The 11,441-nt window shown below is 38.8% G+C and overlaps 2 protein-coding genes across 7 annotated transcripts in view; one reads left to right on the plus strand and one right to left on the minus strand.

Annotated features, from left to right (window-relative positions):
• LOC110833889 (tectonin beta-propeller repeat-containing protein 2) overlaps positions 1–7,617 on the minus strand; it is a 38,239-nt gene extending 30,622 nt beyond the window's left edge. For 3 of the 5 annotated variants that reach the window (XM_022072449.2, XM_087353521.1, XM_022072452.2), the window contains exons 1-6: positions 6,976–7,111; positions 4,794–5,086; positions 4,316–4,471; positions 3,062–3,193; positions 929–1,092; positions 481–616 (exon numbers count right to left, since the gene is read on the minus strand). In XM_022072449.2, coding sequence (XP_021928141.2) covers positions 481–616; positions 929–1,092; positions 3,062–3,193; positions 4,316–4,471; positions 4,794–5,018 — 813 coding nt within the window. In that variant the 5' untranslated portion in view covers positions 5,019–5,086; positions 6,976–7,111. Of the gene's footprint in view, positions 1–480; positions 617–928; positions 1,093–3,061; positions 3,194–4,315; positions 4,472–4,793; positions 5,087–6,975 lie in introns of all 5 variants that reach the window. The other 2 variants (XM_022072451.2, XM_022072450.2) reach the window with 2 other exon arrangements.
• A 47-nt stretch (positions 7,618–7,664) lies between these two features.
• LOC110833892 (puff-specific protein Bx42) lies at positions 7,665–9,579 on the plus strand. 2 transcript variants are annotated; one of them, XM_022072456.2, is made up of 2 exons: positions 7,897–8,025; positions 8,105–9,579. In XM_022072456.2, exon 2 carries the CDS (start codon positions 8,227–8,229, stop codon positions 9,346–9,348), a length of 1,122 nt encoding a protein of 373 aa, XP_021928148.2. In that variant the 5' UTR covers positions 7,897–8,025; positions 8,105–8,226; the 3' UTR covers positions 9,349–9,579. The 2 variants fall into 2 exon arrangements, with proteins under 2 accessions (XP_021928147.2, XP_021928148.2); XM_022072455.2 differs by having other exon boundaries at positions 7,665–9,579.
• Positions 9,580–11,441: the final 1,862 nt, after the last annotated feature.

Raw genomic sequence — 11,441 nt, forward strand, 5'->3', positions numbered from 1 at the left:
TTACGTGATCTACTATGCTATACAGGGTCTCCCTTGAGCACTTCATATTGTTGTCCATGGTGGTCTTCTGAGTTCTGATGCCATACAGACTTGTAGATGGGTACCAACATTTTGGAGGAACATACTACCTCCATCCTCAGATGCTCCTCCAAAATGTTGATACCCAGATACAAGACCAAACAGTGTCAAACCCAGAAGACCACCAGGCACATCTTCCCCGCTGTGAGAATATCAAATCACATGTCATATAGTTACTCAATTTGTAAAAAAAAATTAAAGATTCATCAATGTGTTCACAATAGAATGCACTGGACCCTACCCTGAGCCAGTTCAATCCACTTCCTATCTTTATACAATCTACTTCTCTACTTCTATTCTTTAATCAATGTTATCTATGACTGTCATCTAAGGTGTTCCTTCTGTTGAGAGGACTTAAAACCAAATTTTATACACATTTCTTGTAACTCTGTACTGATATACCTTATAAATAAGTGTTTGCTGAACAAGACCATCCTTATCTGCAAGCCAGACTCGCAGACCAGGTCTACTTGAGTACACCACCAATTCCTGGGGACGTCCAGAACCAAGGCAAAATGTAGCTCCTAGTCTGCCAAGCCTGATGAATGGAAATAACAAATCATATAAAACAGTATGGTAAATGATTTCCTACTTCAAATCCCAGTCCAGATAAACTACTGAATGAGGGTCTTCATGGGTTTCTTAAGATCTAGGAAATTGCTAGAATAATGACTTAAATTAGGCTATGACCATGTCCTTCCACACCCTTTCCAATTAATCACCCTATCAATCAACATTATATAATTTTAGCAACTGAAGGCACCATTAAATAAACCAAGAGTACATCAAATGTATTTCATGAAGATAAAAAATCTTTCAAAGACTAGAAAACATTTTAAGACAAACTCACGTTTTTCTCTCCTTCTGTCCAACCTGTGCGACTTTCCAGCGGTCCTCTCTGTGACAACATACAATGCTTCTGTACAATGTTGAAACAAGAAGCAGCTGCTGACTATAGCTCAGCTGCACAATTTCATACTTCTCATTCAGCAGCTCCACTGACTTGCTAAGATGCTGCAATAAGAACCATGGTATTTCTCAGGTTCAAGTATAATTGATAGAGAATCTCATTTCTTAATGTACACTATACATTCCTAACAGAAAATTTTAAAATATTCATGCATGACAATGCAAGTGACAACACTAGTATATTTCAAAATGGAGCATGCTGATGTAGTACATGATCTTGTGTAATTTGCTACCAATACCAAAGACAGCAGTGCTCATTCAAAACATTACTTTGAATAGCAAAATTAAACAGACTGTCAGAATGCATATAAGTGTTTCAAAACTGTTCAGTTCTGAAGAAATTTGTCACCTCATTTATTTCAGGAGTCTCTATAAGTTATTTATCCTTTTGTATGAGACTGGTAACATCTATAAAAAAATCCAAAGATAATCTGTTGGCAAATGTATATATTAAAATTTTATGGAAAACAGTAGTAAATCAAAAATAAATTAACAAGAGTGAAAAAATCTATTCCAATTTGGAGAATTTTTCCAAATGTACATTCTTTGCGATTTTAGATACTTCACTGACCTTTGCATTTACAAATCTTGTAACGGTAACTTAAATGTACTTATTTTTTATATCATTAAGTGCATAACCTCACTGACATAAAACATAACATTTCTCTCAAACCAGATGAAATTCTTTACATCAGTGATGTCCTTATTTACCATTTGGTAACTATATTCAATCACCATTCATGACATAATATTTAGATATAAAATATATACTATATATGCACTGAATTACATTAATGTTCATTACCTTTTCAATAAGCTTATCTATAAAAATCAATTAGTATTTAAATATGTAACTAAATACCTTTCTTCAAATGCAGAAAGCAAAAATGCTCAAATTAACAGCCAGTTCCATTACTCTGCAGATACAAATGTCATAATGCAAAGCTATCCACAATACATACAGCCAAGAAAACACATTTCTTATGATTTTGTTAAATATTCAACATTTCAAATAATGAATTTCAAGCAGAAACCATAAGCCTACTTCCCTATTACAAAGACTTCCAGTTACAGATCTTATGTTGTGATTGTTGTATCTACATAATGTAAATTTATAATTCAATAATTTAGTGCAAATTAGCTCATGGGTTAGAACGCTGGATTCATAGACTAACAGTCAAATGACTGAATCCTACTTGAAACAGTCTTTATTGCCTGCAACTGTAAATCTGTAACATATAGTAGATACTGATTACTGTTACTATTATATTACTGGAATTAACTTCTTACTAGAGTACAGATTGTACTGTTACCATGTTAACTTCCAAACCACACTTCATACAAACTTTGTAGGTATGTTTTTTATCTGCCTTCATATCAAATTGCATAGCTACAATGGTTCTTTGGTTATCGCCATCAAACAGAACACTAAAAACAGATTTTATGCAGCTACAATGTTGCTGTTACACACTCTTTTAAAAAAAAACTAATAAAACTTGCATAATTTCTTCAGGATCATACATTAAAAGTAAAGTAAAGCTGTCCCACTAGATGCCATATAGGTTGTTTCGGGGGAGCGGAGGTATAGCTCCTACTCTTTCTTGACCTTGACACTAGAGTGGTCAGTGGTCAGCATCACGCCCCGGTCGCACTTCACTCTCGGGAAGGGACCCCGCTACCCATTGGATGGAGGTTGGATGGGCCACAGAGCCAATCTGGATGAAGAGGCTAGAGGAAAAATCCTCTGCCCCTGTCGGGGATCAAACCCCGGTCGTCCAGCCCATAGCTAGTCGCTATACTGACTGAGCTAGTGGTAGTAATGTCTCTCATGGGCTATGTGACTTCTAAACTTCCCTATATAAATGCAAATTCTCTTCTGTTATCTAGCTAAATGTAAAACATTCAAATATTTAAAAAGAAATAAATCATAACACAACTAAGTAAGTTACAAAAATGTTAACCTTTGAATTTTGCATCATAAGAATGTGCCATTCCTATTACTAGTTATATTTACCATATAGAAATCAATCTCTGTGAGAACTACGAGCCCATTTTTATCACCACTGAACAGCTTCATGCCATTCATACTCCATTCTATTGCTGTTACTGCAGATGAATGAAGCCCACTAATTGTGTATCTTTCTACCTGAAATAATGATATTTACAGGACTGTAAGTGCCCTATTATATATATAGGTAGAAAACAGAACAAAATGTGTATATCTGCCAAGTAATGTTGCTTACCAGGAGCTATAAGATTTTCACACAATTAACTTTCTTAGGGTAGTAGAAATTAGGTAAAATGGGTATTTAGATGATAGAAAAGTAGTTATGAAGATTGAGAAGGTAATGGATGGTTATCACTGGGGAAGTGTGTATTGAGCATGGGAGGTGGATGAATCAGACTCAGGATTAAGTTCAGCATAAGTCTGTGATAAAGAAGAAAGTTCCAGGAATTAAAATGAGAAGCTGAGAATAGTGAAAACTGGAGAGCTCTTTTTGGGCAGAGCAATGGACCTGTCGTAAGACAGAACACTGAATAATAATAATAATAAAAAAGTCACCCTGAACCTCTGGATTCTACTACTACAGTAAGTAATGTCAGTTCTCAGTATGACTGACCAAAGATTTATTTATTTAATGACACCATCAGCAGCTCAGATTACTTTGTACCAAATTATAGTATGACCAAATAGTGAATTGGAAAGAATATGGAAGAAAGCAGTTGTGGCCTAATTTAAGGTACTATTCCAGCAATGTCTGGAGGGAATGAGGAAAATCACCAAGAAACCTGTCAGGATATCTGGTCACTGGACCTCTCTAAACCAAGAACCTCCTGAATATGAAGCAGAAGTGGCCTTGATGTTCAGTGCCAATGAATGAAAATATTGGATAGATCACATGGTAAAGATGCCCATGATGGTTGGCTGAGATAAGGACATGTTAAAATGTGCTCCATATTTAAAGAGCAGTAACCACGTTACAAATTCCATATCCCTCACCTGTAATGAGGTTACTGCTGATCCCTCTCCAGTATAATGGATGCAGCATAAAGCCCATTAAGAACAGCAGGTATTAGAGAAACATATTCAAGCACACTAAAATGATTTCAACGCTGTGTTTCTCAACTGATGGTCTACAAATTACAGCCAGTCTGAAAATGTTGTTACTTTTATGTGACACAGATAAGATACCAGTCCTCAGGAAACCCAATGTTGTTTTACAACTCCATGGATCAAAAGAGATAATGAACCACTGTTATAACATACCTGTTTATTTTTCTTCGGTTTCATACTCTCTGGAAGACTATCAGGTGGTGTCTTAGGGATCTGGAAAACAGTTACTATACCCTGATCATTGCCTGCAGCCACCATAAAGTCCACTGTTGAGATCACTTTAACATGTGTAATAGATGATCCTGTGTTCTGGAAACAAATCAGCTATATTTGACACAGTCTTTGTGTAACAAAAGATAGCATAGCTTCATTTATGAGTTTAAAAATTTGTCATACTTATTTTTACTGAAATAAGAAATTTAATTTATATACTCAAAAGTTTTACTGATCTCAGAAAGTAAAATCATACAACAAGTAGACCTGATATGTTTTGTCCTGTTATGGGGATATTCTATAACAATTCTTTTTTGTCATTATCATAATATGTATGAAACAAGAGTGAACAGATGCTGTTTCCCCTTAACACCATCTTATATATTTGTCTTCGTACATTTACAATAAGGAGACTTACCTCACAACGCAACCTTTGCAAGTCTCCCTTTTTCCGGTTATACCAATAAACTAAACCAAGATTGGTACCAACAGCAATAAATTCAGGTAATGCATCAACACATGTAAGACTCAGGTCATGGGTGAAGAGTCCTCTTTGGGCCTTCAATGGAATTTGCTGGAGTAAACCTGTTAGAGGAGCCCACTCCCTTAAAATCCCATCTTCCTCTGATGAAGGGTCGGCCATTCTTTTAAATATATGTCCTTTACAACAGCTGTTCAATCAGTGACATGCAATGGCAGCTACATAATATCCTTAAACACACAGACCACATTTATTAGTAATTCGTGTAAAAAGTTTCACACTTTATAATACAGGGGATATGGCCAAAATATTTCTAGACTGAATGCAAGGTAACTCTAAAGAAGTTACTACACACTTCCTCTGTTAGATTATGGAAGAATACTGGCTTTATAATTTATCATCAATTTTAGAACTACAGAATGTATCACTCAGGAGTAATTGGCAATTTCCATCTTTTCACAAAATAACAGATTTGAAATAACTACATTCCAAGAATGAACAATGGGCAATGCCAAACATTCAAATATTTTCCGTTTAAACGTGGAATGACTTCTGTTGAAGACACTATATGTTTAGGGTATTATTCTTTAACATTAATGGAACTGTGTAACACAAATTCCTTCCACAGACACAAACTGCAGAGAACAAAACAGAGGACTTCCATAGATGCTTCCATCAATGGCATAATTGTTGGATTGGTATCAGGTAGCAAGAGAACTGCTCTGAATGGTAAATGTAAGCAAAATAATTCAGACTAAAAATTTTTTCCTTACAGCTCATACACTCTGCAGAATTATACTTAAGAATACTGAGGCATTTTATTAGTCCTTAGCAATATAACCAAAAAGTACACACTCAGGTGAATGAGGTTTTTATAACCCTTACAAGGAGGAAGCTAAAAGAAAAGTTATAACCCATGTTTCAGTACCATGTCACCAACACACTTGAAAGGCAACAGTTAATGTCATCCTGTCAACTTTAAGCTCCAGCCACCTTTACTCCAAGAGAAACTGTTCCCAAAACCCATTAAAAAGGGCCAAATTAATTGTGGATGTTCTGGTGAAGAGCAAAATCCACACTGCACTCACCAGAGATCAAATAATAATAATTCATTTCACAGAAAGTCACTTTACTGACTGAGCCCCACTGCTCCTTTAACATGATGCTATCTGAAGAGTTCTGTCAATATCTTTATTAAGAATTAAGGTACACCATGTAAATTTATGTCCCCTATGCTTAATTACCATGCCATGAAGTGGCAGGAGAAAGTGGAAGAAAAGAAAAAGCTCCATGCATTCTTAATCTCAGCATCAGATGGAAGTGAGTAAATAATCAGTTCGTGCTCAGGTTTACTCTGATGCTGGATCCCCCAGAACCCTCTGGACAGTAGACTGATTTTATCTTTCTTCTTCTTGTATAGAAATGTAAAGATAAAATATACAAAACTATAATTCTATTTGTTATGTTATATGGATGTGAAACTTGTTTTACCAACCTAAGGGAAGCTCATAAATTGAGAGCATTTTAAAACAGGATTATGAAAAGAATATTTAGCTCTAAGGCAAAGGAACTTAACTGGCACATGGAAAAACTGTAGTGAGGAGCATACAATATACGTGAAATAACCTGAAGGAAATTAATTAGAGCCCTAAACAAAAGTGAAAATATGTCAAAACTGAATTTAAGGAATTACAGTGTCAGGATGAGGACTGATATCAATTGGCTTAAGAGAAGTAGTGGCAGGTTCTTGTGAACATGGGAATAAACTCTCAGGTATTATAAAATGAGAAGAATTTCTTGGCCCCAAAGTCATCAAATCGGCAGAATTGCTTATGTGCAAAAATACATTACCATCATGCATAGCACAATTATTATTTTCAGATTCTTTCAAATATGAATCCAGGTTCCAGAAATAACGAGATCCACATTTCTGCTGAACTACTGTAAAACCCCGAAATCTTTTTATGAATCAACAATACGACCCTCAAATGTACCAACCGAACAAAATCTGACATTTTAATTATAAATTTGTAACTTCATCAATATTTTTGCACAAACGAATTTCTTCTGCGAGGAGACAAATATCTAATACAGCTGAAGTAAAGGTTTGTATATGTACCTTGCTGACGTGTCCTATGTCAAATGACTGACCAAAAGGGCTGAACATTAACTAAACTATCAGTTTCGTAATATATATACACATACAGCATATAGGGCCCATCTTGTCTTCTGACAGCTTGCTTTATTCACAAATATAATACAAGAAGTAAAGCTAGTTAAGAGTGTCGTTCATGAGGAAACGCATTTTATTCAAAGAATTTCGAAACTGAACGAAGACCAAAATCAACACCACAAAACCTTAATCCAATAACTACCACACTCCTTTCACGCTACACCTTTACTCACGTTCACCATGATCTGTGTATCACGGAGTACCGTAAACTTGCAGTCGTTGTGTATAAATTCGAGATATCGAAATTTGTTGACAGGGAAAGAAAGTGCAAAAGCATATTATTTAATGAGGGTTGTGCATGCTTCATAAGCAAAGTAGAATAACCGAAATATTATATAAATATGTTTTCTTGTGTCTGTTTCTGCAGTAATATTGTAGTAGGCTGTATATCACTGTTACAACTATTTTATTTATGAAGATATCCGTCTTCTGGGTTATTGCGCTGTGTAGTCTGGTCGATGTTAACCAACGTTTCAGAGGTGTGTGGACCAATGGTAGCACGTGGGCGAGAGTGGGAGAGAGAGAGAAGTAGAGAGAGAAAGTGAGTTTGGTTGTATGGATAAGGGCCCTGAGAAGGGCCGAGTTAGTGGTCTGGTTGGTTCTGGCGGCGCACTCTTGCTCGCTCCGAGGACTCCGAGAGCTGCCTGAAAAATCCGCGGTTGCTGTGCATCGTTTCAACATGGGACACCGTATACAGCACGCACTCCTATTGGCCCACCGCCACACCTGCTCCCATTAGCTCGGGCAGGCTACTCCTTGCACACTCCGGTACCTATAAAACCAGCCCCCACACCCCATGGTTGGTTGGTTGGTTGGTTTATAGCTATCTATCTACTTCCAGAGATTCCTGGGGCCGAATATCAGCTGAATATGGGTAGAGAGGGAAAAGAAAGCACATCGAACGCCCTTGCAGTTCAGTTGGATGCACAGGGAAAGGTAAAATATTATATCCTGGCACGTCATGGACACACAAAGAACAAGATTATCTATTGGAAACTAACAGACCTTCTTCCAGCTGAAGTGGTGGCTGAGGATGATCCAAGCCTGGAAAGACCATCAGAAGATGATGTGCGAGACACTACTGAGAAGACTCGTCTTGCCTTGGAACTTCTTACACATACAAAGATAGCAGCTGCTATGCCAGTTAGGTGTGCAGAAAGAGCAGGTCCTGCACAATACATTCGTTACACACCGTCTCAGCAGGGGACTGCCTTCAATTCAGGTGCTAAGCAACGGGTTATTCGAATGTTGGAGGCTCAGAAGGATCCCATAGAACCACCAAAGTTCAAGATCAATAAGAAGATACCTCGTGGACCTCCCTCACCACCTGCTCCAGTAATGCACTCTCCAACGAGGAAGGTAACTGTTAAGGAGCAGAAGGAATGGAAGATTCCACCATGCATTTCGAACTGGAAGAATGCTAAGGGATATACCATCCCACTGGACAAACGACTTGCTGCAGATGGACGTGGCTTGCAACAGGTTCATATTAATGAGAACTTTGCCAAACTGGCGGAGGCCTTGTATATTTCTGACAGAAAGGCACGTGAAGCTGTGGAGATGCGAGCTCAGCTGGACAAAAAGCTGGCACTGAAAGAGAAGGAGAAGAAGGAAGAACATTTGCGACAACTTGCGCAAAAGGCCCGTGAGGAACGGGCAGGCATCAGAACTCAGGCAGCTGCTGATAAGGATGACGAAATTAGGGAGCGTGATCAGTTGCGTTATGAGCGTCACAAGGATCGTCAGCGTGAACGCAACATTGCTAGAGCTGCTCCCGATAAGAGGTCAAAGCTGCAGCGTGATCGAGAACGAGACATCAGTGAACAAATTGCACTATGTTTGCCAGCCAAAAACATATCTGGTGGGGAGATTCAATTTGATCAGCGTTTGTTCAACACTACAAAGGGTATGGATTCTGGGTATGGGGATGAAGAGTCTAATAACGTGTATGATAAACCATGGCGTGAAGGTGGCAGTCTTGGCGCACATATCTACCACCCTAGTCGGAACTTGGACAAGGACGTGTATGGAGATGATCTTGACAAGTTTATTAAGACCAATAGGTTTGTGCCTGATAAAGAATTTAGTGGCACGGATCGTACAGCTACAAGAAGTGGACCTGTTCAGTTTGAAAAGGAAGAGGAGGATCCTTTTGGCTTGGACCAGTTCTTGACACAGGCTAAACGTGCGAACAAGCGTCCCAAGGATGATCGGGATCGACGAGGTGAAGAACGTGATAAGCGTAAACGGAGAGAATAATTGTAGGTCATAAATATTTGGACTGCCTGCCAAATGCAACAAATAAAAAATATTTTCCATGAAGTTATTTTAATGTGATTGAGTGAACTATGGATGGGACAATTTCAGACTGTGTTAGTATGTGAATGTAAACATATTGGCTGAATTTAGTACACACCACCTATTATACCAGGTCTTATACTGTAAATGAAAGTATACAATAAATATCTTAGATGCTTTGAAAGTAGACAATATGAGGCATTTATATATCTCATTACCACTTTTCTTTTTAATATTTCCTTGGAAGGGTAAAAAAAACTACCATGACTGAGGTTTTCCGTGCTTTTCCTCAGTTGTAAGGCGAATGCGAAGGTATAATATAATAGGGGCACGGCCCGCCACCCCCGATGACGGAAGCCCTCAGCTGAAGTGATCCCCCCCCCCCCCCACCCAAGCCGCAGAGGCCTTCAGCCGAAACGGCCCCTCCCTCTCTGGGTTCAAACCTCAGAGATCCAACCAACCAACCAAATTCTTTGGACAAGTTGCCTGACGGGATAACCTGCCATCAGCAGCAATAGACCCCAGTTTGAATGGTCGACGACGGAACCCTGTTAGCGTGAGCAAAATTTCCGTTTTTACTTATAAGGCTCTGTTTACCATTTCCAGCAATGTGTTTCGTATGCAGGAATGGTGTTACATAGCAAGGGACGATGCTTGCGCAGGACTCCGCCCTTAGCTTTTTGGTTGGTTGGTTGGCATTGACACATTCATCGCCCTGATGACGGAGGCAGTATGACCTCTGAAACGTGGCTAACATTGGTCAGACTACACAGCGCAACAACCCAGAAGACAGAAATCTTCATACTCATCGCTGTGAAAACATCAAATCTTACAATTTTATACTACATGACAATAAATGTAAATTATCATCAGAGTATCAGTATAGTCCAAACAAAAGCTGACAGAATACTTGCACTTGATATGATCAAATTTTACAGATGCCTCCAAACTAATACTTTTCTTTCAAGGAATGATGGAAGAAGAAGTGCAATTGATTTATTGAAACATGAGGTTTATATTAGATAAGTTTTAGAAACTTCCATAGAAAGCAAAAGATGTATTTATGTGGCCATACATTCTTCCTGTTGCTCATCACATTGCCTACATGCTTATAAAGGCTGTGGTTAAGGCGATAAGTACACAGTGGCCTGTCGCATGTTCTTTCTTGCTAATCATTTTGTCTGTGTGCTCGTAAGTATGAAGGTAAGATGGAGCATCTGTGGGGACATTAGAGCAATGTGACTGCTCCTTCAATAGTGAGAAGTCAAATTCTGCAACTTGTATGCAGTCTTGCCTTAGAAAATGCAAGGTCAGTTTCCTTTGAGTTGAGCAATTAATTATGGTGTGATTATACCCGAGCACGGGATAGAGAGGAATGGAGATGCTGGGGCCCGCGGGCGAGCTGATGAACGGGTCGTTTAAGTGTGTTAAGTGATTATACCCCCATCATACCGGGTCTCCAATTTATGCGGCGGCGGTCGTGACTTGCATTGCGTAGTCGGCCGACGCACTGTTGATGTCGGCGGGAGTCGTGCCCGTTCTTCCGGTGGGTGACCGGCGAATCAGTTTCAGTGCCGCTAGTAACAGCGAACTGCGAATATTTCTCGTCACTAATACATGTTATTACATTAATTGTTATTACCTTAAATCACAAAAGATGTTCAAAGTGACTTCCTTGTGCTTGCAGGCAACTTCACATCTCGTTAACATGTTTCGAAATACTCGACGAAGCTCTTCTTGGGAAATTGTCGAATATTTTCTTTAATTGTTTCTGCAGTGTGCGGATTGTTTACATACACTTTTTTCTTCAGCATGCCCCACAGGTAAAAGTCGCATGCAGAAGCAATTAAAGAACCGTGCGTCGGCCGACTACGCAATGCAAGTCACGACCGCCGCCGCATAAATTGGAGACCCGGTACCTTCTGACTTACGAACGTGCAGTGAAAATGAACAGAAAACAGGAGTGTGTGTGGCCAGCTTTATAGGCATACGTTGTCAATCTTGCAAGTGTGAAATGCTAAACCTTTCATTGGATTTTTATGGAATTTTGTGTG

Source organism: Zootermopsis nevadensis, unplaced genomic scaffold (genome assembly GCF_977971745.1).
Source record: "Zootermopsis nevadensis isolate Lab colony 2312 unplaced genomic scaffold, Znev_1.0 Znev_ptg000022l, whole genome shotgun sequence".
NCBI classification, from domain to species: domain Eukaryota; kingdom Metazoa; phylum Arthropoda; class Insecta; order Blattodea; family Termopsidae; genus Zootermopsis; species Zootermopsis nevadensis.